Source organism: Engraulis encrasicolus, chromosome 14 (genome assembly GCF_034702125.1).
Source record: "Engraulis encrasicolus isolate BLACKSEA-1 chromosome 14, IST_EnEncr_1.0, whole genome shotgun sequence".
NCBI classification, from domain to species: domain Eukaryota; kingdom Metazoa; phylum Chordata; class Actinopteri; order Clupeiformes; family Engraulidae; genus Engraulis; species Engraulis encrasicolus.
The window spans coordinates 52,531,830-52,556,834 of NC_085870.1; the positions used below are offsets into that span (position 1 = coordinate 52,531,830).

At 43.7% G+C, this 25,005-nt stretch overlaps 1 protein-coding gene across 1 annotated transcript in view; it reads left to right on the plus strand.

Moving 5' to 3' along the window:
- The window catches only part of tex264a (testis expressed 264, ER-phagy receptor a), a 139,823-nt gene that overhangs the window by 91,871 nt on the left and 22,947 nt on the right, over positions 1 to 25,005 (plus strand). The window contains exon 3 of the mRNA XM_063216097.1: positions 20,734 to 20,896. Within this exon, the coding sequence (XP_063072167.1) occupies positions 20,734 to 20,896 (163 nt within the window). The remainder of the gene's footprint in view (positions 1 to 20,733; positions 20,897 to 25,005) is intronic.

Genomic DNA, 25,005 nt, shown 5'->3' on the forward strand with positions numbered 1-25,005 from the left:
AATGCACTTGGGCGCAAAACAACATACCGGCGTACGTCATGAATGTCAATTGGTGATTGGTCCACTCATTTTAAACCAGTTGAGTTGAGCTCACTCCTCCTACCCAAGCGCTCCAGGGCATCAAGGATCCAGACTAAAAATGAATGACAAAGAAGTTAATATGGAGATTTGTGTAGATTTATGGGATTTAATGCCTCCAGGCGTTTTTTGAGCAATGATCAGACACATCTGGCAACCCCGTCCTCAACTCCACCCGCTTCTCTCCAGAACCCCTTCCTCCTTTCCGGCAGTACTCTATCTCTGCTCAATATTATATTGTAGTTTTGACACATATACCCGCCAGGCATGTCCACAAAAGCTTCAGCTTGGCTTGGTCACATTTGTTGTAGAGGAAGGGTCTGTGTTATGCAGAGGAAGTGTTGAAAGTTGAGTGAAGACATTGAAATTAAGATTTAAGGATGTACTTTATCCTGAAATGTGGAAATGGGTAAATGCAGGCAAAGATGTGCTTTAAATAAAAAAAATGCAGAGCCAGCGGATCATAAGACAAGAATGCAGATCTACTTTTTTTACTCTGATAAGTTACCTGTATTGGAACAAAGCTGTTTCATTTTTTTTACTTTTACTTTTGACACCTCTGTCCACACCAGACAGAGTGAGTTCCTTACAGATGTATGACGCAGAGTTCTGACTTTTAGTTTGAAGGACTTTCTGGCCACAAGTCTCCCACTACCTTGTCCCTTCTCTCTTCACACCTCTATAAGCTTGGCCAACACCATACTTCCAAGCTGTAGGGTGACAGAGGACCAAATCTCCTTAGCGTCACTTAAATAAAAAATAGTCCAAAAACCCCATCCCAACGTTCTTCTCCGTCTCCTTCTCTCTCCACACTGCTATCATCTTGACCAGATTTGACCCCCAGGCCTGAATTTGACATCCCCTGTGTAGGGTAATGATAATTGAGCTGAAGTTTACAGAGGGCTAAGCCTAGGCTACCTCCAATCTCAAAAAGGCAACAGATTCAGAGATACTCAAAGAGTCTCAGAGTTTTTTTCAAAATGAGTGCATCATCTTGGGCGAGAACATGGCTGCATGGCCACCTGTCCTGTGGGGCTGGCTGAGAGAGGAGATCCCTCTGTGGACACATGAGCCTTGGCCCCAGCATGCCAGGCTGGCTCTCCAGGCATGGGGATCGGAGATGGAGATGCAACACGCTGGATAAAAATACCCTCATGTTGCGGGAGAGCGTGGCCGTGAGGGACAAGTCGGAATTGGACACCCTCAGAAGTGTGAAATGGAGTTTTTTTTCTTTTCCTTTTTTTTTCGTTTTCTTTCTTGGTTAAGCCCACCTAATACTTGAGATGTGAGGGGAAAACTGTGTGTGTGTGTGTGTGTGTGTGTGTGTGTGTGTGTGTGTGTGTGTGTGTGTGTGCGTGCGTGCGTGCGTGCGTGCGTGCGTGCGTGCGTGCGTGCGTGCGTGCGTGCGCGCGCGTGTGTGTGTGCAGGAGAATCGGTGTGTGAAGGAAGCAAAGATAGTAAGAGCTCACAGGCCTCTCGGGGACCGCCTGGCTCCAATCGTCATGGCGACTCGCTATTGCTGTTGCCACGGTATTAATGTCGCTCTTTTTTTCCTCCATCACAACATCACTCTGAGAAAGCACTCCATCACAAACCCACTCTCACAAACAACAAAACTACTTTTGTAGGAAATGAGCCTAATGTTTCTTAAATACAAGTTTTTGTTTTTCAAGTGAATTTCAAATTCAAATGTTGTCATATTGATGGACAAGAAAATGTTTGTTTTTGGAAGATGGGGGGTAGGGTTCATGAAAATAGTAAAAGGCTGTAAAGGGGGTCCCAGCAGAAAAAGTTTGGGATCCCCTGGTACCCTATACACAGTAAAAAATGCAGTGTTAATTCAACACGCAGAGAGTACTCTGGGACCAAATACACTCTAGAAGGTGTTACATAGACTCTATAAGTGTTGAATTAACACTGGAAAAATTCCTGTGTAGGGTAATGACAATTGAGCTGAAACTTACGTATGGATAAGAGTAGGCTACCTCCAATCTCAAAAGGCTAGGATTTTTTTTGTGAACTTGTGATTTTAAGAGCATCACTACTCTTTAAATTAAACGAACTAATTGGTCTAAGCTTTGCCATCTTTGTCTCAACCTCTAGCATATACAGTATATATTTTTAATTTAAATAGTTTCTATGCCTCAGTGGAAATAACTTCATTGATCTCCAAGTGGGATGTCTTGAGAAATGCAAACCAAAGTAGCACATTACACATGTAAAAATGTAGTGATACTACCACAGGCATGCACAAGCAAGGCCAAAACTCAGAGCCAAAAAGATTTTCAGAGAGTCTCAAAGTTTTAAAAAATGAGTGCTATGTACTGTACTTCGTTTTAAGAAACAAACCTCAAGGACCAAACATCCTCCTCCATCTGAGGCGGACATGGCTACATGCACTGCTTCAAGATGAGTATGGCGATGTTTTGGCCACTGTGTGCCAAAGGATGTGTCTGGGGAGGATTTTGTGTTGCAATAGTGTTGCTTTCTGAGACAATAGTGATACTTTCTTGGGCCAATTGTTTGGTAATACTTAACTTGATGCCGGCGTCATACGTGACATAGTAGTGTCATACCAGAGTCGTAATGCGGTCATGCATGTGTCATAAACGTTATGTCAATGACATAAACATTGTATGACTTTGTCATTAAGGGACATATGGTTATGGTAAAGATAGCCCCAATAATGTCAACTTTTCATGACCATAAAACGTTTATGACATTTTTATGATTCATCCATGACATTTGTCATGACACTGTTTTGACACTGTTATGTCGCACATATGATGCCGGCATCAAGTGAATTGTATCCAATTGTTTTTTTGCTCAGCAAAAAGTACAAGAGTCCCAAACAGCAGGAGGACAGTAGTTAGTGTGACTCCTCCGATGTTGCTGTAGTACAGTAGTACACTGTACAGTGGCCTCTTGTGCTCTATTGGGACTAAGACAGGGGAGCCAGATCAAGATGCCTATTAGGCCTCAGCAGCAGGTACACTATCTGTGCTGCAATATTTAGTGCAGTGCTTTGGGGAACATTTTGAGGTCTTCTGAAATGAGCCTGCAGGAGGATCGTTGAAATTGATCCAGCGAGGCCACAATTGGGCCTTTCAAGAGAGCACAGAGCAGTCCTCAGAGGTGCACAGACACCAGGAAAGAAACACATGCACACGCACGCACGCACGCACACGCAGACGCACACACACACACACATGCACACGCACGCACGCACGCACACACAGACGCACTCACACACACACCATAATATACTTTGGATACGTGGTCCTGCATGTGTTTAGATTGGTGTGAAGACGTCAGTGTTGTTCATGTGTTTGGGAATTCATTCACAGTGGATAGCTGAGCAGAAGGGTCAATCAGAAGTCAGTACTCTGTGGAAAACACACATACACGCCCACACACAGTAGTTTGCTAATACACACATACAAACACATACAAACACACACACACACGTACGCAGTGCGCACCCACGCACACGCACAAACACACACACACCTGGAGCTGGATGGAAGCACTAATCTCCCTCTAAAATGGCAGAAGTTCGTTGCACACCCCCATTGCTGAGGTGCAACGCAGAAGGGCGCTGAACTCAGAGAATACAATTTCTACACACTGCTAGATCTCACTGTTTTATTAGGAAATGGCCCTGTTTACATGAGACATTTAATTCAGAATTATTAATAGTTTAAACTGGCCTGAACTATTTAATTAATGTCTTCAAGCAGCAAAACTCAGTTAACAGTTACTTTACACTTACATTCAGAATGATCATGTCACTCACACAATACATGAAAGTGTCAGTTCCAACTTGTATTCACAATGAAATTAATTTGGAACTGGACCCATTAATTCCTCCTGATGTTAATGTGGGAACAGCTTCTTACATAGCTGTCTGGGAAAAGATTTGTAAGGAAGTACTTGAACGAAAACGTGAATCACATAACATTCTATTTAAACTCAATGTCCACCTACTGTGTGTGAATTTTTTTTATTTTGTGAGTATGCCTTCTCATTTCTCTCAACACCTCTACAATTAGACTGTGTTTTCAAAATGAAGTTTAATTGCGGGAAAGTTGTGCTAAATTGATGAAAATTGCAGCACCAGACTGAATTTGCTGATTGGCTGAAGTTGCATAAACGTTGCAAATTGTGCAATCACAAATTCCTGAAGGGTCTGATTTTTGCAGAGCAAATGCAAGTAGTGTTTTCTCCAATGTTGTGATGACCGAACATTGCAACTATAAATGTCAAGCACCATCGTAGCTATAAAGATATTTTAAAACACCATGAGAAATATTAAAACACCATGAGAAATTCAGTTCATGGTGTCTATGGCACCAGACACTCCGAACCATCTGACTGCCGTGACTTGTGTTAGTCGGCTGGTGACCTTTCCATGGTTTTAATGAAGAAATACTTATGCAAATCATATCCTCTGTCCCCTACTTGGAGAATCTCAGTGGCTCGCCATTTATTATCGTGATGAATTTTAATGACACAGAATGAAATATTACTAATTGACAGGGGTGGACACCCCAGGTCTAGAAAGTAGAAATTCATTCTGAATGTTTGACATGGCCAATTCGCAGAACCAGTTCCTTAATAGCAGCTTCGAAATAACCACATCGTAAAAAAGATCAGATTTCCTCAGCCAGATGGATGAGCCAACTAGTGAAATCAACTGCGTTTTCAGCGCAGACAGACGAATCACATGGCAGGACTTCAACTGACTCGAGCTGGGCTGTCCTCCAATGCCAATTGGCAATATACTGTATGGATTATATTAAATATGTTTCCAATATCGCTGTTCGGTAGAACCAGTGACACACACATCATATCTGACATGGAAACCTCCTAACATGCGATGGTCATTAGTGGTCAACTAATATTGTGCTGCTTACCACGGATTATGCAAGATGGGTGAGGGATTGCTGTCATACCTGCTCTCTCCCTCTCTCTCTCTCTCTCTCTCTCTCTCTCTCTCTCTCTCTCTCTCTCTCTCTCTCTCTCTCTCCCTCTCCCTAGAGAGCATGTGTTCCCTAAGCAGCTGGCAGGCTGGCAGTAGTCACGACAAATCCCCCAGGGGACTGTCCCCTCTACCTCAGCTGTCTGCTGCCTCTCTATGGGCCCACTGGAGGGCCCCGATTGAGGAGAGAGCTGGAGACAGAGAAATGGAGAGAGAGAGAGCGGGAGAGGTAGAGGATGATGGCAGTGATGAAGAGAGAAGTAGGGAAGAAAGAGTGTGTGAGTTAAAGGAACCGCTGTAAAGTAAGGGAGATGGGGAAAACTAGAGGGAGAGGGAGAGGGAGAGGGAGAGGATGATGGCAGTGATGAAGAGAGAGATGGGAAAGAAAAAAAGTGTGTGAGTTAAAGGAACCCTTGTAAAGTAAGGGGGATGGAGAAAACTAGAGAGAGAGAGAGAGGAGGACAAACACTGCCACTGCCACTGCTTCCTGCCCAGCACCTCTCCTTAATGAACTCTCCAATTACACAAATCACAGCTAACGCCGCTTACTCGGAGGCAGGAGTCCCTTCGCCATGTCGCATAGAGGATCCAATTAGGGGCGCTTTATGGCCAGGGAATTTGGCCCCGCATAGTTAATTGATGCATAGCAATCAATCGGTGCTGGACTTCCTGCGTTTTTCTCTCTCGGGCTCTCTAGGTGTTTGTCTTTTTTAAAACTTCCTCACTTTCTTCCTCACTTTCACATTCTTTCCTCTTCTCCTCTCTTCTCCTCACGCCTCTCCTCTTCTCTTCTCTTCTCTTCTCTTCTCTTCTCTTCTCTTCTCTTCTCTTCTCTTCTCTTCTCTTCTCTTCTCTCCTCTCCTCTCCTCTTCTATCCTCTCCTCTCCTCTCCTCTCCTCTCCTCCCCTGTTATTGTCACACTGTTTCAGGGCGTTAGAGGGTTTCCTGTTTTCTTGTGCTAATGTGCATACTGCCGTAAGCCCTTCCCACCTTTTTGCTCCCATGTCATCGTTTTCAAATGTTTTGTTTCTACAGCACATGCCTCCTCCACACGCTCGCTCTCTCTCTTTCTCTCACTCTTTCTCTCTCTCTCTCTCTGTGCGCTATGCAATCCAGACCTACTCACAACTCACAAACCTGCCAGCTAGGGATGCAAATTATCGATTAATTCATTAATCATTAGTTGTTAGCCTTATCGATCGACTTACGATTAATTGATAAGCGGCGTTTTTCCCCTGAAATCTCAAGGTTTCTCAGAAAAAAAACATACTAAATCTAAAAAAATTTATTAAAAATTGAGATAAAATACCACATTTAAATTACTTCTATTTCAATTCTTTAATCCAAAGGTGATTTAAATATTCCCACTATTCACACCCCTCTTCACTAGGGATGTGCATTTCTGCCAAAAACACTATTCGAAATTCGATGGCCACTATTCGAATGTTATTCGAAATTCGAAAAAAAAAAAAAAGAAAAAAAAAAAAAAGACGTGCGTTTGCTGACTGAGGGACTCCCACCGTCATCCCTTGAAACATGTGGCCTTAATTCCGCCGACGTATCATAAAGAGTTCAATACTTATTTACAGTGACCTTCCATCTACAGCACCAGGGGGGAGCAATAGCTAGAAAATGCTGTCGAGTGTACACCTCTGAACGCCCAGCAGCACGTTCACTGGAAGAGGTCTGTGCGTCCGTGACGAGAAATATTCATCATTCCCTTCCATTCTCATGACACGGCAAAGTAAACCCCACTGAACAGTTGTTCGCTAGTTGGGCTGCATTAGAACTAGTTAGCAATTGACATTGTTGACAGACAGTATCCCGATTCACACGGCTACAGGGGTGGCTTTTACAAAGTTTGTTTCACAAATCCGAAGCAACGCCATATAAAACGACCCCCAAATAGTTGCAGATTATAGTGTAGTGAGCCAAATAAAATCACCCCAGCTAAGAGTACTCCGCTAGCTTACTTCGTTTGTTAGCTTATCATTATTAGCGTTTTAGAGATACCTGTATTGAAATAACCTGCCATTGTTGACACTGACGTTGGCTAACAGCTACAAGTAGCTTACCTTGCAGAAGTTTACGCTGGTCAAATCAGACGCAAATTGATGTGACATTATTCCCGAACAGTTACAGATGACAGTCCATGTTTAAAAAAACATCACCAATAGCAGATTTACAGTGTCAGCGCTTTATTTATGAATGCCCAATGCCCATTCCTGAAATGCACGAGATGCGTGGCTTCTCCCTGGCTGTGTGTGTCGTGTCGGCGGGGGGCGGAACGCTTTCAGACACACTCGCCTTATGTGTTGGAAATGAAATATGATCTAGACCTACCAGAGAAATTAGAATACAGGGGAGCTACTAGGTTAATTTAATGTAACCCTGCAGTACTTTTCATTTGTCACTTAACACTGCAAGGGAGGACAACACAGATTTTTTTTTTTACTGGCTGGATTTCTTTTTTATTCGACAGGGCTATTCTAAATTCGAAAGGAAAACGAATATTCGAACCTTCGAATATTCGTGCACATCCCTACCCTGCACACACACTCTTCACATGCCATTTTCACCTGGGTCTCATGTAGGTTGAATTGTCGATTAATTGCGATTAATGTTTTTTTAATCGATTAATACATTGATCGATTAAAGTCGATTAATTGATTAATTGTTTGCATCCCTACTGCCATCTCATAGTAATTCTGTTTTCAGAGGCCGATACAACAACCAAAAGCCAGGCTATTTGTTCAGTTCGTAATGTACAGTATATCTGAGGTGTTAGGAATGTCGCATATTAACTTACGTAGCTATTACACACAAGAGACACTGTCACCTTAGGTGTCAGGTGACTAGACAACCTATGTGTCAAGGGGATACTGTTTCTTCTTTGTGACAAGAAGATTTCTGTCATTGTCAAAGAAGTACACAGGTCAGCTGGCTACCTGTGTTTGGAAGGAAATAGTGTTTCTTGTTTTGTTTTGTTTTTTTCTTTTACTTTTGCTAGTTTTGGCACTTCTGGGCAGGAGTAGGGCGATCTGTGATGATTGTCTATGCAAGGCATGCTGAGCTGAGAGCTTCATGGTCCAACAGCTATCCAGTGGAACGCCTGAATGTTCTTGTGGCCAGTGTGCTGTCAGGAAGACATGATGATGATGTCATTGAGCCAACTCTTTTCCACATATTAGGGCTTTAGTTTTTGGCAAACACACTGACTGGCTTGTGTGTGTGTGCGTGTGTGGGTGCGTGCGTGCGTGTGTGGGTGCGTACGTGCATGTGAACGTGCATGTGTGGCTTGGCTGTGTGTAGGTATGTGTGGGTGTTTGATAAGTGACTTCTCTGTTCTCCAGCCATTGGCTCTCACTCTCTTATTTCCAGACCTCTCTACTGGCATATTAGGTGTGTGTGTGTGTGTGTGTGTGTGTGTGTGTGTGTGTGTGTGTGTGTGTGTGTGTGTGTGTGTGTGTGTGTGTGTGTGTGTGTGTGTGTGTGTGTGTGTGTGTGTGTGTGTGTGTGTGTGTGTGTGTGTGTGTGTGGATGTGGATGTGCGTGTCTGAAGAGGAAACACATGGGAAGATGATACATGCACGCACGCACGCACGCACACACACACACACACACACACACACACACACACACACACACACACACACACACACACACACACACACACACACACACACACACACACACACACACACACAAGCACACACACCACCATATCCCTCCGCAGGCTGTCTGCAGCTGAACGCAGCGAAGCGTATTGGTTGGCTGAAGTGCATGCGGTGAAGGTTCCACACACACACACACACACACACACACACACACACACACACACACACACACACACACACACACACACACACACACACACACACACACACACACACACACACACACACAGTGGCAGAGGCTTCTTCCTGTGCCCAGCGCTTATCAACGATTTCTCACCGGCGGCAAAGGCAATCATGCAGAAACGCTGCTCATGATTTCAGCCAAAATGACTATTTGTCCCCCAGGAGGATGCTCCTCGCCTCAGCCTTGCCTCATTTTCGTGTGTGCGTGTCTGTGTCTGTGTCTGTGTCTGTTGCCTCAGCCTTGCCTTCTGTGCGTGCGTGTGTGCGTGCGTGCGTGCATGCGTGTTACCTGTCCCAGCCTCTCCAGACCTCAGCCTCAGCATCATCTTGGCTGTAGGGACAATGAGTGAAGTGGCTCTGAGGAGGTCGCCTGTCTAGTAGCAAGTTGTCTGTCCCTCTCCCCTCCCACCGGTTTACAGCATCTGCCCAATGGCTGAGATGAGTAATGGGGGACCACAGGAGGCTGCCTGCCTGCCTGGGCTGAAGCAACCTCAGTATCCCCAGCCCTCCCTCCACCAGTTTCCACCATCTAGGGTACACACAGGGACGCCCACAGTCAGTTGTTCCAGGCCCAGGGAGAGAGGTGGCCAAGAATTGGGTGCTCATTACATTGCATGTATTGAGTGGGGTGGAGGGGATAGGAGTCATTTGTCCTGGGCCCGGCAAAAGCTGTCAGCAGCCCTGTATACAAATGGCATTGCTATTGCTATCTAACCCTCTACACCAGTCAGGCTAAGATGAGATTGCCCAAAGTGCTTGGTACCACCAGAGGCGAGTGAGCAATGGAGCTCAGCAGTAGACACGGGTATTGAGAAGTTCATGAGGAGCGTAAAAGCTGCACATATTCACTGAGCTTGTTTTCATGCCGAGGCGGCTGTGGGCATGCTAGGTTTGAAGGTAGTGGTTTTGATGTAAATAAAGCACAGAATATTCCCAAGCTCTGTTCATTCTCTCCACCTTTATATTTCTACTTTTTTTTTGGATGTACGTATGTTTGTTTTCTTTGAGGTAGAAATACAGTAGCAGGGTGACTGGCAGAAGTCAGATATAGATGCGTTTAAACTTCAGCAGTCTGATGTACAATTTCAGAACACAGTAACTTGAAAATGGTTGAGATTGAGTTTAGACTGTAAATGGGCTTTAAAATACCTCCCTTTGCCCTTTTGTCAAAAAATGTTTGTCCAACCTTGTCCCGTTTCAGAGAAAAACTACAAAAACGGATGTTACTGCGCTTGTTACCTCTTGCAAGCCAAAAAACGCTGTAAGTCACGTGTAGTTACTGCATTTATCATTGAAGCAGTAGTTTGGGAGTAGACAGTACCAAAACAGAGCACAGTAACTTCAGTTTCAGGTGAAATGTCATGAGAATGTTGGGTTTTTTGTTCTTTTTCATTTACATTTCCACCATAAAAAGTATTGTATGGAAGTGTCATCAGTACTTTACCTTCAACACAAACTCTCTCTCACACACACACTCACTCACATTCTCTCTCTCTCTCTCTCTCTCTCTCTCTCTCTCTCTCTCTCTCTCTCTCTCTCTCTCTCTCTCTCTCTCTCTCTCTCTCTCATGCACACACACACACACACACACACACACACACACACACACACACACACACACACACACACACACACACACACACACACACACACACACACACACACTTTGAGTCAGCCTGTGCTACCTACCTGCAGTAGCACCAGCCACTATGTTTTCCCCCACAGGGGAGACTGGAGGCTGTCAGCAAAGTATAATGTCAATTTACTCAGATGAGATATTTATACAGTACAACAAAGCCTTGATGTCCCATGAAAAGATAAATCGCCAGTAGGACTGTGGCTTGTGTCGTGCTGGAAAGCGTAAATGTATTAACAACAGCAGAAGTGAAGCCAACCCAGTTACAGGAACAACTGACTTCGGGGGGTGATTTTTGTGTGTGTGACAATGTGCTCCCAAGCACGCGAATGCCATCACATCACTGGCTAGAGCAGCACTCTGGGATATGTGGGCGCGCGCAATGACATTGGAATGGAATTACCGTGACAAACCGATGTCTTCTCAGAGGCTGTGTGTGTGTGTGTGTGTGTGTGTGTGTGTGTGTGTGTGTGTGTGTGTGTGTGTGTGTGTGTGTGTGTGTGTGTGTGTGTGTGTGTGTGTGTGTGTGTGTGTGTGTGTGTGTGTGTTCGTGTAGTGCGAACAGCATCCAACAGCTTTGGCTTGCTCCTGAAGGCTATAAAGAAGAATGGGACAATCATGGAGTAGGTCCAGTGTGGAGACTTAATTCACAGAATAGTCAAACCAAAAAACAACCCAAATCCAAAACAAAAAAAATTTGGAATAAAATGTACGTAGTTAAATAGAATAGTGGTTTCAATCACAACTATGCTACTGTGATTTAGTGCTGTTAATGGCCTATATAATAAATTAATACAACCTCAAAGGATGTGTCTCACACATTTACAAATAAAAACGCATTAAGCAGACATAATTCTTATGGGGTTAAGGGAAAGTATGGATGTTAACACCCCAGAGCATTCGTGCAGCCAACGTTAATGTCTTCCTGCTTCCTGTATCTCCTGGGGAACAAGATGAGGCCCTAATAGTGTGTTAATAGGTGGGGCTTATTGTTGCTAGGGAGACCAGTGCGAGAGATGTGTTGAGTGATGATTAGTGGAGAGCAGCACCTGCCTCGTTACACTACTTCAATCTCTGCGATTCCCCATTCCTTATCTTCATCCCTCTATCTCCACTTCTATATCCATCTCTCTATGCCCAATCCCTCCATCCCTCACTGCCTCCTAACAATAGACCTCCACCCCTCTACACAGGTCATTTTTCTGTTTTAATTTCACAGTTAGAACATAGCACCAAGTATGATAGAAGACTTAGAGAGTCAATTAGTAACTTAGTCCATTAGTAAATTAGTCTTCTATCGTAGTTAGAGTCTAAGTGTTGAATTATCACAACAAAAAGTATTCATATACATTTCTGAGTTAACAGAATTTAATTTTATAATTTATAGTATATTGTGTATCTCTATCTTTCTATCCTCACCTCCTTCTCTTCATCCCTCTATCCCCTCTATCATGAATAATGTATGAAGCATTTGGCATGATTGCATAAATATTAACTTTATATTAAGATATTTGAATGTGAAAAAACTCAAGACAGTAATATTAACTACAAGTTCAATTTCGTAACACAAATTGCGTCTTGATATTGCCACTTTTTCTGCATGATTTTATCACAGTTCAGTGCAATTCCATTGATATTGATTACAATCTGAAGCATATCCCCCCTTCTGGTTTTCTGACAAATTGCACCCTGTGTATGTCAATGTTTGTGAACGGGCAGCTGCAAGGCCAACTACAAGGGTCTTAAAGACTGGCTCCTAACCAGTCAGTACCTCAGTTATTGGAGAGTGCTGTGGAAGTTTAAGGTGACTATTAACTTCTTACTAATATGTCTTCATATTGCAATGTTTCTGTCACGCGATGCTTTCATTTTATGGTGTCCTGTGGTGTGACTGCTCTTAAAGAAGGAAAAACGTTTTTTATAAATGAAAACACATATTAAGATTAAACACAATATCATTATCAAGTTAGCATGAGCTCAGATGTCAGTCATGTATACAAAAGGATTAAAATGGCCACAATGCAGTGAATTTCCTGTGGTGTGACTTCATTTTCCTGCGGTGTGACATGCCTATGCAATGTGTTGATGCAGGACACATTTTCCCAAAAATGGCAAAAATTAGGCGAAATTCCATGGACCACTAAGTGGTTTATTTTTTTCCATTTTTTTCCAATTTTTCCATCAATTTTTTTCAGGAATTGGAATAACCCTTAAACGTCAACCACCCAACTATAAATCTGCAGAAAGACCCACCAAATGCCCATTTTACCCATAAACGGCCATCCTAAGCTAGCCTGGTTATACTAGACCACATTAAATTACTTCGTAATTCATTTTTGGTCTGGGTCCTTGATGCCCTGGAGCGCTTCAGTGGGAGGAGTAAGCTCAGCTCTAGTTTCAAATGAGTGGTGACAAATCGCTGACAGTTGACATTCATGACGTACCTGTGTTATTATGCGCCCAAGTGCGTTCGCTTATTGGCCGGCCACCTGGGGGACGACTAAACCCTCCTCAGAGAAGCGTAATCAGACCATTCGTGAATTACGAAGTAATTCAAAATGAATGGTCTGGCCTGTCAGGCGAATCCTAAGGAGTCCCATTGACAACAGTGATTCCCATACCTCAATCTCTGCCACTCTGTAGCCCAAACTTCTGTTCCAATATGTCCTGTAGCCCAAGCTCCTGTTGCAATATACCCTGTAGCCTCCTGCTGCAATATGCCATGATTGCTCTCCTGGACAACGGCGGTACTGTAACTTAAGTGGTGCCCTGCTGATACAGGAGTGATAGGGAGGAGTAGGGGAAAGAAAGGAAGAAAGAGAGAAAGAAGGAAAGGGAGGAATATTGGAAGAAAGCAGGGAGGAAGGAAGTGCTCCACCTGAAACCAAGTGATATGCACCCTGAGGACATGCCATTTGTGAAAGTACCAAAGTGGGATAAATTCAATATCCCCAGCTTGTTGTAAATAAAGGTGAGAGAAGCACTCAGCTCTACTCAGCCTACTCTTGGCTACTGCCCAGGTAATCGGGCACTAATGAAATAGCCAAACCAATAATATTTCCCTCAGAAAAAAAATCTGGGGGTATCCCTCAGGTTTGAATAGTCAGCTCTGACAAAACTCCAAGACAAAACGGCTGAGATATCCCCTGGATGTAGAGTAAGTGGAAGAGTGACCCAAGTGTCAGACAGTATATGGAGGAACAGGCCACTTCGCCATCAACAGCTTTTAATGTCCTGTAACTCTCACATACTGCATTATTCACTCTTTCATGTTTAATCATAAAACTCTTAATAATTCAGAGACATGTGCAGGGCAGTCAAGGTGCCTCACATACATATGAGCAAGACTGAGCAGAAGCAAAAGGAAGCACACCCAATGCCTTTTTTTAGAAGAAAATGTTTTTGAGCTTTTGTGTCTGCATGGTGATAGTGAATAGTGGGATAGAGAGAGTTGGAGAGAGAGAGAGAGAGAGAGAGAATGGGGTGAGGTAGGAGAAAGACCCAGGCTGGATTTGAAGTCATTGGTCCCCATTGGCAGTTGGGTTCATGAAAGGATTTTGTAAAACCATACACAAGTTTTACAGGTTTTTTAGGAATTCTAAAAGATGTTTATGACAGTGAAACCAGATAATTTTTGTACAACACTAGAAAACCCCAAAAGGGACCACTTTCAGGAGTATATCATACATGGCATATATATTTTTATAAATAATTCTTATAAGTTCTTAACATTTTTTCTGTATGGAGTGTGCTAAAGTGGCTCTAGTTTACCACTGCACTTCCAGCACTCTCAGTGTGGGTTGGGCTGTGCTTTGCGTTTTAGGGCTGGCCTATCATGGTCACGCCAGTCTACTGCAATGTGTCTCATTATCGGGCCGCTTGTTTTTGTGTTATTTAGTCATCTGGTATCTGCCTGTTCAGAAGATATTGAGGTCTGCAAGGTTAATTAGCTCTTATGGAGGGAGGGGATTGTGAGATGTCCTTAGATGGTCGTCCGCTATGGTGCAGCAGTAGGGCTCTAAATTAACACCAGCCAACCGGCCAAATGCTGGTGAATATTCAGTTTGGCTGGTAGAAAAGAAAACTTACAAGGCACTTTGACTGATAATGAGTGTATGTTAGGCTAGTAAGATTTAACATTACTGCCAAATTGGCTAGTTATGAAGTTAATTTTTCACCCTGTGCAGAAGTGAATAGGGAATGAAATGGTTCCATATACATCGTCCTCAGCAGCTGCTCAAATGTATGCATAAGTGTGCAGAGTGTGAAAGATTTATCTTTTCTCACAAGCCATGAACATGTTTCTACAAACGTATTATGAAGCAAAACATACCGTTGCAAAACAAAAAGTAGGCAACAGGAAAACTGACAAGTTGTGAATTTTATCATTTTCAGCCAATATTTCTCGGTGTGTGTGTTTTTTTCCTCTTTCCTAATCATGTCACGACAATAATGGAACAAATATGGCGGTGATAATAATACATCCTTTTTTTAGACGCTGTGGCTCTGATGATGGAAAATATATTTTCTGCATTCCCCAGTAGCGTATCTGAAAAATCTCATTAGTTCTGTGAAGCGTTTGCGGTTCAGTCTCTCGTGTCTTTGGAGGTTTGAGCCTATTAATGAAATAATAACTTGGGCAGGAGACATCAGATTTCTGATGCAGGCGTGAGTGAGTGAGTTGGTAGGAAGCCTTGGTGAAGGTTAGCAGTGCTCTTTACTATACTAACACACCGGCAGAGACAAAAGCTTCATGATGCTCAGCGACAAAGGTGCAACGTAGGATGGATAAAAAGCAGGTTGCAATCATTCTGACACCGTTCTGGTAAACACCTTCCTGGCTCGCAAACATGCAACGCATCTCATAAATGATACCTTATTGATTTTATTCTCATGGACTCGATCGCCAAACTTTCTGCCCTGCTTGTTGTCCCAGCCAGCCGCCGCTACTGGTTAATAATAATGTAATGATAATAGTAGTTGTAATATTAATAATGGTAGTCTACTAGCCTACTAGTAATAATAATCAATTAAAAATTGTAGGCCTATTTTTTTTTCTTCGTGGCTTCCTCGGAAAAAAACCCGACGCCACGCTACTGTTCACAGCCTATGTGTGTCAGTTACATCCACAAGTGTCCGTAAATGTCTGTACATTGGATGTCCGTTATTACCTTCGTACCTCCATCCGTCTCTTATGTGTGGTGTGTTATTTGCTAGGTGTTTTGATCCATTTAATTGGTTATCTTGAGCTATCTTCCCAGTTTCATGACAGAAAACGTCAATGCCCACACTTATCCGTATGGGGAAGCCTTGGTCCAATAGTTAGGGACTTGGACTTTAATTCAGAGGGTTGCAGGTTTAAATTCCACCTTTACCTCTCCCCACCACGGTTCATGGCTTCGGTGCCCTTGAGCAAGGCACCTTACCCCACATTACTCTGGGGACTGAAATCAATACACACCTAAAATGTCTAATCTAATCTAATGTAAATATAATATAATATCCATCTGTGGAATGCACATAGGGCAGGAATGGACATTTACAGGGGATTGCAGGTACCCTATGACACATAAATGACGGAGAGCAGGTCATGGGGGATGGGAGTGCCCAACACGTTGAGGCAATTAGTGTAAAATATAAATGGTAGTTAAAGGTAATATCACACAATTATGGGGCAGCGATTCACAGTCCAACTCTCGCTTAAGTCTTTTAAATCATCTCCTAACTAAGAGTGATGGGGCTTAATGTTGGCATGGAAATCGATTCAGCTGTGATATGACCAGCTTGAATGCCTGAACTGAATATAATTAGATGTGTGCTGAGTGGCATTTTTCGTTTGCCATTTACTTTTGACGCTCTTCTTGTTTCTGTTTGTATTTATTTACTGGAGTTTTTAACCACCAGTGTGAAGAAAACATTGACATCTCTCAATATGCGAGTCAACATCATGAAATTAAAAGTATTTGTAATGAAACAACAAAAATATTCTGTATCTTCTCTTCTCTTCTCGTCTCTTCTCTTCTCTTCTCTTCTCTTCTCTTCTCTTCTCTTCTCTTCTCTTCTCTTCTCTTCTCTTCTCTTCTCTTCTCTTCTCTTCTCTTCTCTGTCTTTATCTCTCAGCTCTTCCATGTCTTCTCTTGTCTCATTTACTCTTTCTCTTCCCCTCTCTTCTCTTCTCTGCCCTCTGTCTTCTCTTGTCGTTTCTACTCTTGTTTTTCTTCTCCTCTCTTTTATTCTCTTCCATCTCATCTCCTCTCCTCCTCCTCTTCTTTTTTATTCTCTTCTCTTCCCCTCTCATTATCTCCCTCCTGCCCAGTCCAAGTAGACATGTCCTCATTTACATGAGCTACCCACGAGTGCCGTGTGTGTGTGTGTGTGTGTGTGTGTGTGTGTGTGTGTGTGTGTGTGTGTGTGTGTGTGTGTGTGTGTGTGTGTGTGTGTGTGTGTGTGTGTGTGTGTGTGTGTGTGTGTGTGTGTGTGTGTGTGTGTGTGTGTGTGTGTGTGACGAGGTGAACAGGTGATTCATGCTCCATGCTGCATACCTCCTCTTTTATCACGGGTTAGATTAAAACATATCAATCAGGCCTAACCACCCCTTCCTCCTCCTCCTCCTCCTCTTCCTTCTCCATATCCTCTTCCATATGGACCAGAGAATCCTCCTCCTCCTCTGTCTCCTCTGTCTCCTCCTCCTCCTCCTCTGTCTCCTCCTCCCCCTCCTCTATCTCCTCCTCCTCCTCCTCTGTCTCCTCTGTCTCCTCCTCCTCCTCCTCCTCCATCCCCTCTTCCTCCACCATCTCCACTTACATTATGGCCTCTAGAACTCTGTTCCACCTCCGTAGAACTTCTCCTCCTCCTCAATCACCTCTTCCATTTGACCCTGAGAATCCTTATTCTCCATCTCCTCTTCCTCTTCCTCCTCTGTCTCCTCCATCTTCTTCTCCTCCTCCTCTTCCTCTTCCTCCTCTGTCTCCTCCATCTTCTTCTCCTCCTCCTCCTCTTCCTCCTCTGTCTCCTCCGTCTTCTTCTCCTCCTCCTCCTCTTCCTCTTCCTCCTCTGTCTCCTCCATCTTCTTCTCCTCCTCCTCCTCCTCTTCCTCCTCTGTCTCCTCCGTCTTCTTCTCCTCCTCCTCATCTTCCTCCTCTGTCTCCTCCGTCTTCTTCTCCTCCTCCTCCTCTTCCTCCTCCTCCTCTGTCTCCTCCATCCCCTCCTCCTCATCTTCCTCCTCCTCCTCCTGTGTCTCCTCCATCCCCTCCTCCTCCTCTTCCTCCTCCTCCTCTGTCGATTACATCTCCTCCTCCTCCTCTGTCTCCTCCATCTTCTTCTCCTCCTCCTCCTCCTCCTCCTCCTGTGTCTCCTTCATCCCCTCCTCATCATCTTCCTCCTCCTCCATCTTCTCTGCCATGTGGCCCCAAGAATGCTCCTCCTTCTCCATTTAACTTCTTTCCTCCTCCTCCTCCTCCTCCTCCTCCTCCTCCTCCTCCTCCTCCTCCTCCTCCTCTTCCTCCTCATTCCTCTCGTAGCTCCTCCTTTTCCTCCTTTTCCTGTCCTTTATTCAGGGTTCCCACGTCCCACGGTCATGGAATTTCTGGAATATCATGGAATTTCATGAAAGTTTTTCCAGTCATGGAAAGTCATGGAATTTTACCGTTTTGCATGCACAGTCATGGAATATCATGGAATTTTCTTAACAGTTGTGTAGAAGTAAAAACTTTTTTTTTTTGTGTAAAACATTGTTTCTTACTGGTTATACTACAATGCTTCCCCAGAAACTGTTTGGTTTTGCGTGGTAATGTGCAACATTCTAGAATGCTTTGAGCCCACCTAAGTCTGGCGGTGGCTCTGCGTCGGCTCTAGGGATGAAGATAATCTTCAGTTTTCACGCTTTTTAACGTCATTTCTTTTTACGGAAGTGGTCATGGAAATTCTGTTTCTTGGGTCAGAAAAGTCATGGGAAATCATGGAATTTTATATCTGAATTAGAGTGGGAACCCTGTTTATTCAGCCCTTTCCCTCTACTGTCTATGTTCTAGTGCTATACTTTGAAGAGCACACTATTATAGAGACAACATGGTCTCATGCAAATATCATCAAACAGATGATCCTTCATGTCCATGCAAGATGCAAAACACAAGTGTTTTATTGTCATATGAATAGTTCAGATGCAAAACCCCCTAACTCCATTTCTGAAGACCTGCACTTCTATATTTTTAAAGAACCCCGTTGTTGGTTTGGTTTACATTCATGTACTTGATAATACAAATAAATAGTTATATTGCAATTTTGATAGCTTTGTATTAAATAAAAATGAATTAAGATTATTTTCTGAAAAGGCACTTAGGGGGTTTTGCATCTGAACTCTTCATATACTCATAAATCTGCATGTATGAGTACTGAAATTCTTCTGCTCAGACGTGCCAAATGCAGTATCCACCTCATTAACTCTGGTGTAGAGGTGTTTGCATGTAGCACCTGTAGAGGTTGTGGAATTTTGTATTGATGATGTGCGATAAGTTTGAAAGCAATGTTAAAGGCAGGTTTTTTTTTCATTCAATTGGACATTTAAAATGTTAATTCTAAAAGCCCTGTCTTGTATTACAGCATTTTACTGTATTTGTGACGCTCAGGATGGAAGACATTTCTGTCTCTCATGAGCATGAATCATCTGGTGTGTAGCATCACCTCCCAAAAGCCATAAATCAGTGATTTGTGTTTTATTACAGGACATGCTCAGGAGTTGAGTAATGTTTTCAAAGCCTATAACACGTTTTGGGTTTGGGCTCTCACAGTTAACTCGCCCAGGTAAAGGGAAGTACATATGTTTTTATATTTTCCAGCACCATGTGTGAAAATGCGATTTTTTTAAAGATGGATTGTTGCTCCAGGTTGCTTATGGATGAAAACCAGCTCTCTCGGCCTCATCTCGTTGCCATTGAAGTGCATATTAAATTATAATGCCTCTGGCTATGTGGGATGATACAATTATTCTGCAATGTTTCCACTTGATATTGGCTTGTAGTAGTATCTTTTTTGCCTTCATATGCACTCCATACGAGGGCTCAGAGACTGCATTACAATGGAGAGATATTATTTTCTTCTGTTCATGTAATTTAAAATTCCTCTGCAACCGATCATCTGCTCATCGTGTATGGGAGTCTCATATTTGCTTATTTTTCCTCAGATTTGAAAAGGTGTGTGTGCGTGTGCGTGCGTGCGTGCGTGCGTGCGTGCGTGCGTGCGTGCATTTCATGCAATTCACTAGCTATGCACAGTCCACACCATTCCCACTGTTCTTGTACAGATGACATTTTGTGATCAGCAATGGATGAATACTGGCTTGTGCAGGGTCTGATTTTTGTATGTGACCTCCCAAAAAAAGGATTCTATGTGTGTATAACAAAAGCCTCAATGTTGTTAGAAGTGTTAGATGTCCACAGTTGATCAGCTTTGCTGTCTGTAATTACTGTTATGGCATTCCGTCAATTCAAACTTTACTTTTCTATGTGTCTTTTCCTATAATCAGGCTTGCATCACAGATGCTGCTGCTCTTGGATGTTGTGATGCATGGATACAGACAGACCTTTTGGCTTTCACTCTACAACGACCTTCATGTTTAAACTGCAAGCCATATTACATTATACACCAAGATAGAAATTGCTTGAATATTTAAATATAGGCAGTGTCATGCTATACTTTCGCATTAAAGAGACCACTATTTGGTATCAGGCTCAGCTGGGACAATAGAAACCAAATATATGATTTCTCTCTGTGAGTTCCTTTGTGGAGGCTTCATAGACTTTATTATGCAGACAGCCCCTTCTGTCCTGTCTGATTATAATTCTGGTCACCAGTGGAGTCAGGTGCGGGGTGACTGGAGCGTCTTCAAGGCCAATTAAAGTTCCTTAGCAGCGGTGGAATTCGACCTGAGAAGTGTCAGTGCGCTCGGAACTAAGTCTTCCAAGAGAGGATGTGCTTGCTTCACCTCACTGTGTGTGAACTGTGTAATCCGAAAATTGGGACAAATGGCAAAGAACGCATTTCCTTCAAGGGATCAATTAAGAAAATACACTTCTATTAAAAACCTTTTCCTCTGTTACTGTAGCTTCTTCTCACAATTATGAGATTAAATAAATAAAACCGTTTCCCCTCTCCCCTCTCCCTTCTCCCTTCTCTCGTCACAGGAGCGTAAACTAAGTGCCTTCCCCTGGATGGAGATCTACAAGGATGACCTGATCCACTACATGTGCCCCCTGGCCCGCCAGAACAGCTTCTTCGTGCCCGAGGTGTGTCTGACCGAGAAGAAGGAGGAGGAGTCAGATGAGGATGGCAGGACAGACGTCACAGGTAAAGATCATCTCTCCCCATGGTCTTGGCACCACAGGTACAGCAGATCACGTGATTTAATACTAGTGCCACAGGTACAGCAGATCACTAGCGCCACAGGTGCAGTGTATTACTAAGTGTATTACTTTCTCTGTGGACCTCCTCACTCATGGTTCAGATAGAGTAGATTGCTATCCTTGGCTCCAATTAAGCAGCATGTTGGAATTGCAACTACAGTAAACCAACCCACTGTGCTCAGCAAAATACAAGCCTCCAATAAGATCAGCATGAAAAGAAAACATGTAGCTGCCACACTGAGCTGGGAGAGCCAGTAATCCTCATTACATTACATTACATTACATTGCATTTGGCAGACGCTTTATAACCAAAGCGACTTTCAAAAGAGGACATAGTCAAGCCAACATCACAAGCAAATACAAAGTGCACAGGAGATATACAGAACAACAAGTGCAATTGCAAAGAGGGGTTAGTTTTTTTTTTATAAAGAGGAAATAACGAGTACACAAACACACACTCACAAACTAAACTAAACTAAACTAAACATCATGTCAGGAGTCTGCCCTGGGGCAAGGCCAGTTCAAGCATTAGTCTAGTAGATTCTCTCGAAAGAGGAATGTCTTTAGTTGTTTCTTGAAGGCTGCAAGAGATGTGCTTAGCCTTGCTGCCTCTGGGAGACTGTTCCACCACTTGGGTACCACAACGGAGAACAATCTTGACTGGGAGTACCTAGAGCGACTGGATGGCAGAGCCAGACGGCTTGTGCTGGATGAGCGCAATTCTCTTCCAGTAACATAAGGCGTTAGTAGGTCCTTCAGATAAGCTGGGGCCGTTCCTGTGATGGTTTTGTAGGCAAGAGTCAATGCCTTGTGCTTGATCCGGGCGGCGATCGGTAACCAGTGCAACTCAATAAATAGAGGAGTGACATGGGTCCTTTTGGGTTGATTGAATATCAACCGTGCCGCCGCATTCTGGATCATCTGCAGAGGCTTTAGCGCACAAGCAGGTAGACCTGTCATGAGTGAGTTGCAGTAGTCAACGCGGGACAGGACCGTGGCCTGGACCAGTCGTTGTGTAGAATATTGTGTCAGCACAGGTCTGATATTCCGTACGTTGGACATCTGGATTCGACAGGTCCGGGTGACCGAGTTGATGTAGTTGGAGCATGACAGCTCATCATCAATCATGACGCCAAGGTTTTTGGCGACTTTGTTTGGGGTCACGATGGTGGAGCCTATCTTGAGGTTGATGTTGTGACTGAGCGACTCTTTAGCTGGGATCACCAGGAGCTCAGTCTTGGCCAGGTTCAGCTGTAGGTGGTGGTCCTTCATCCATGTTGACAAATCGGTGAGGCAGGCAGAGATGCGTTCCGAAACCGTGGTGTCCTCTGGACGGAACGACAGGTACATCTGGGTGTCATCAGCATAGCAGTGGTAGGAGAGCCCATGTGTTTGGATGACACATTCCATGGAGGAAGAGTACATTGAAAACAGAAGGGGCCCCAGCACTGATCCTTAGGGACGCCTGTGGAGAGGGTGTGAGTCGTAGACAGTTTCCCTTGCCATGACACACTGAAGGTGCGTCCAGAGAGGTAGGAGTTGAACCATGAGTGGACAACGCCTGTGATTCCCATGGCTGTGAGTATCCTCAGGAGGATCTTGTGGTTGACCGTGTCAAAGGCTGCAGACACTCTGGAATTTGCAACTCTCTCTTGATTGGTTTTCCCAGCCTGTGCAATAAGACCCTTACAAATGGTCCAGAATGTGGTGGTGTATTGTATTCACCTAACCAGGGCTCTAAATTAACTATTTTCATCACCAGCCAAAATGGCTAGTAGATGCTATTTTACTGCCAAACATACACTCACTAATAAGTCAAAGTGGCTAGTAAGTTGTTCTTTTCTACCAGCCAAACTGAAAATTCACCAGCATTTGGCAGGTTGGCTGGTGTTAATTTAGAGCCCTGCACCTAACCCAAAAGGGTGCATATCACACCACTTTTTGTCAACCTGCATTGGCTACCGGTGTCCTCTTGAATTAAACGCAAAGCCCTGACCCTTGCCTATAGCTACAGCAGGTTCTGCTCTGGCTACCTGAAGACTATGCTAAAGCCGTATGTTCCTTCCAGAGTGATGTTCCTCCAGTACCACCCGTTTAGCCTTGCACTCTACTCACACAAGGCAAGCCCAGCCCAAACAGTTTTCTGTTATTGTCCCTCAATGGTGGAATAACTAACAGTTGCTACAAGAGCAGGGTCATCCCCCTCACAACCTTCAAGAAGCTAGTGAATACACTCATCTCTTCTGAGAGAGCTTCACAGCATAACATAACTAACTATACTCACCTCTAATCGTGGGTACTAACATGCACTACGTTTCATAGGTCTTCCACTATTTGTCTGCTCTCTATCTGTTCTACATTACTTGTATACTGCTGCTGTAGTCTGTACTGACCTCTCCCTCTCTTGTCCGTGTCCTGTGTGTAATCTGTGATTGGGTCTCAGGGTGCCTGTTTATCAGTGTCCACAGCTCTGCCACATGAGCCAGCGAGCCAACAATCATCCATTAGCCATTAGCCATCCAGCATGGCTATCACCACTACTGGGCTTATCTCCCACAGAGAGTCCCTCTCAACAGCAGCCTCACACACACAGTGCTTTTAATTGCAAGCCACATGAGCGGGTGTTATCAACAACATCACTAGGATTACTTTGTTTTCAATTTGGAATGCGCTAAGTGAACACAGTGTGACACAGTGTCACACATTTGCCTTGTTTTGAATGTACTTTTTTCACTCGCCTTCTTCATACTGTATCTATTTTGAAAGTTTGTTGTAAAAATATTCCAAATAGTCAATGAGTTGATCTAAAAAATATTATGATACATTATACTATATTGCATGTATAATGTCATACATTATATGATAATGTATGACATTATATTGTATTGCATTTTTTTTGCACTTTTAGTGGGATGGGGGGGAACAAGGCACTGGTGTCACTTTTGCCTCTAATGACTTAACTTAATCTGCTGCTACTACTGAGGGTTGTACTCCAAACACAATTTTGTTGCCTTTTTTGACAATGACAATAAACTCTTGAATCTTGATCCAGACCGCCTTACTGCACAGTGAATTAGGCAAAGTCACTGGGTCCCCTGGAGAAATATGGGGTGATACGCCCTGCTCAACGGCATTTCAGTGTGAGGGCGCTGGTTCCATTTTCGACCACATGTGTAACGGTTGGCCCCCTTGAGAGGACTGAGTGGTGCCACTGGGTGCATTTAGGCAGATGGTGAGAGATGCTCTTTTTTCCCCAACGCCGGGTCAACTGAGGGTCAGTGATGCATCCAAAGCAGAGTTTGAAACAGCCATGTGTTTGATACAAGCGACATTTACTGGCATCCCATCGCCTAAAAATAATTAGCAAATATATCTTTATGTGGCCAGGTTGGTGAGCTAATTAGTGGCATAATAGGCACATCTCTCTCAGCCTTCAAGAAGCAATCAAAGCGTCTCCTCTTTCGTGACTTTCTACTACACTATGCTTGAGCTGCCCTAGTCCCAGGCCAGACTCTTTGACACACTGTATATGTGTGTGTACTCAACAAAAAAAAACCCTACTTTAAATTTGCACTTGTTGTTCTGTATACGTATTTCCTGTGCACTTCCTATCTGCTAGTGATGTTGACTATGATTATGTCATCTATTGTAAGTCGCTTTGGTTAAAAAGCGTCTGCCAAATGCAATGTAATGTGGACGGTACATTCAGTATGTGTAAGTGTCCATAGAAGCAGGAGCACATGGATGAACTTCTCTCTCCTCTCTAAAGTCGTGGATGTCCACTTCTGCTTGTAGCGATGCAATTTGTTCACTTTCATCAGTTGTGCATGGCAGTGCATTAATGAGACAGCATGATGAAAAGGTGATCACAATCTCGCACAGAAAAGCAATTAGAGTGTGTGGACTCATTTTTTTCTCCTTATGTTCCATCCTTCTAAAAATTGCCAAATTGCAATGATCTCTCTCTCTCTCTCTCTCTCTCTCTCTCTCTCTCTCTCTCTCTCTCTCTCTCTCTCTCTCTCTCTCTCTCTCTCTCTCTCTCTCTCTCTCTCT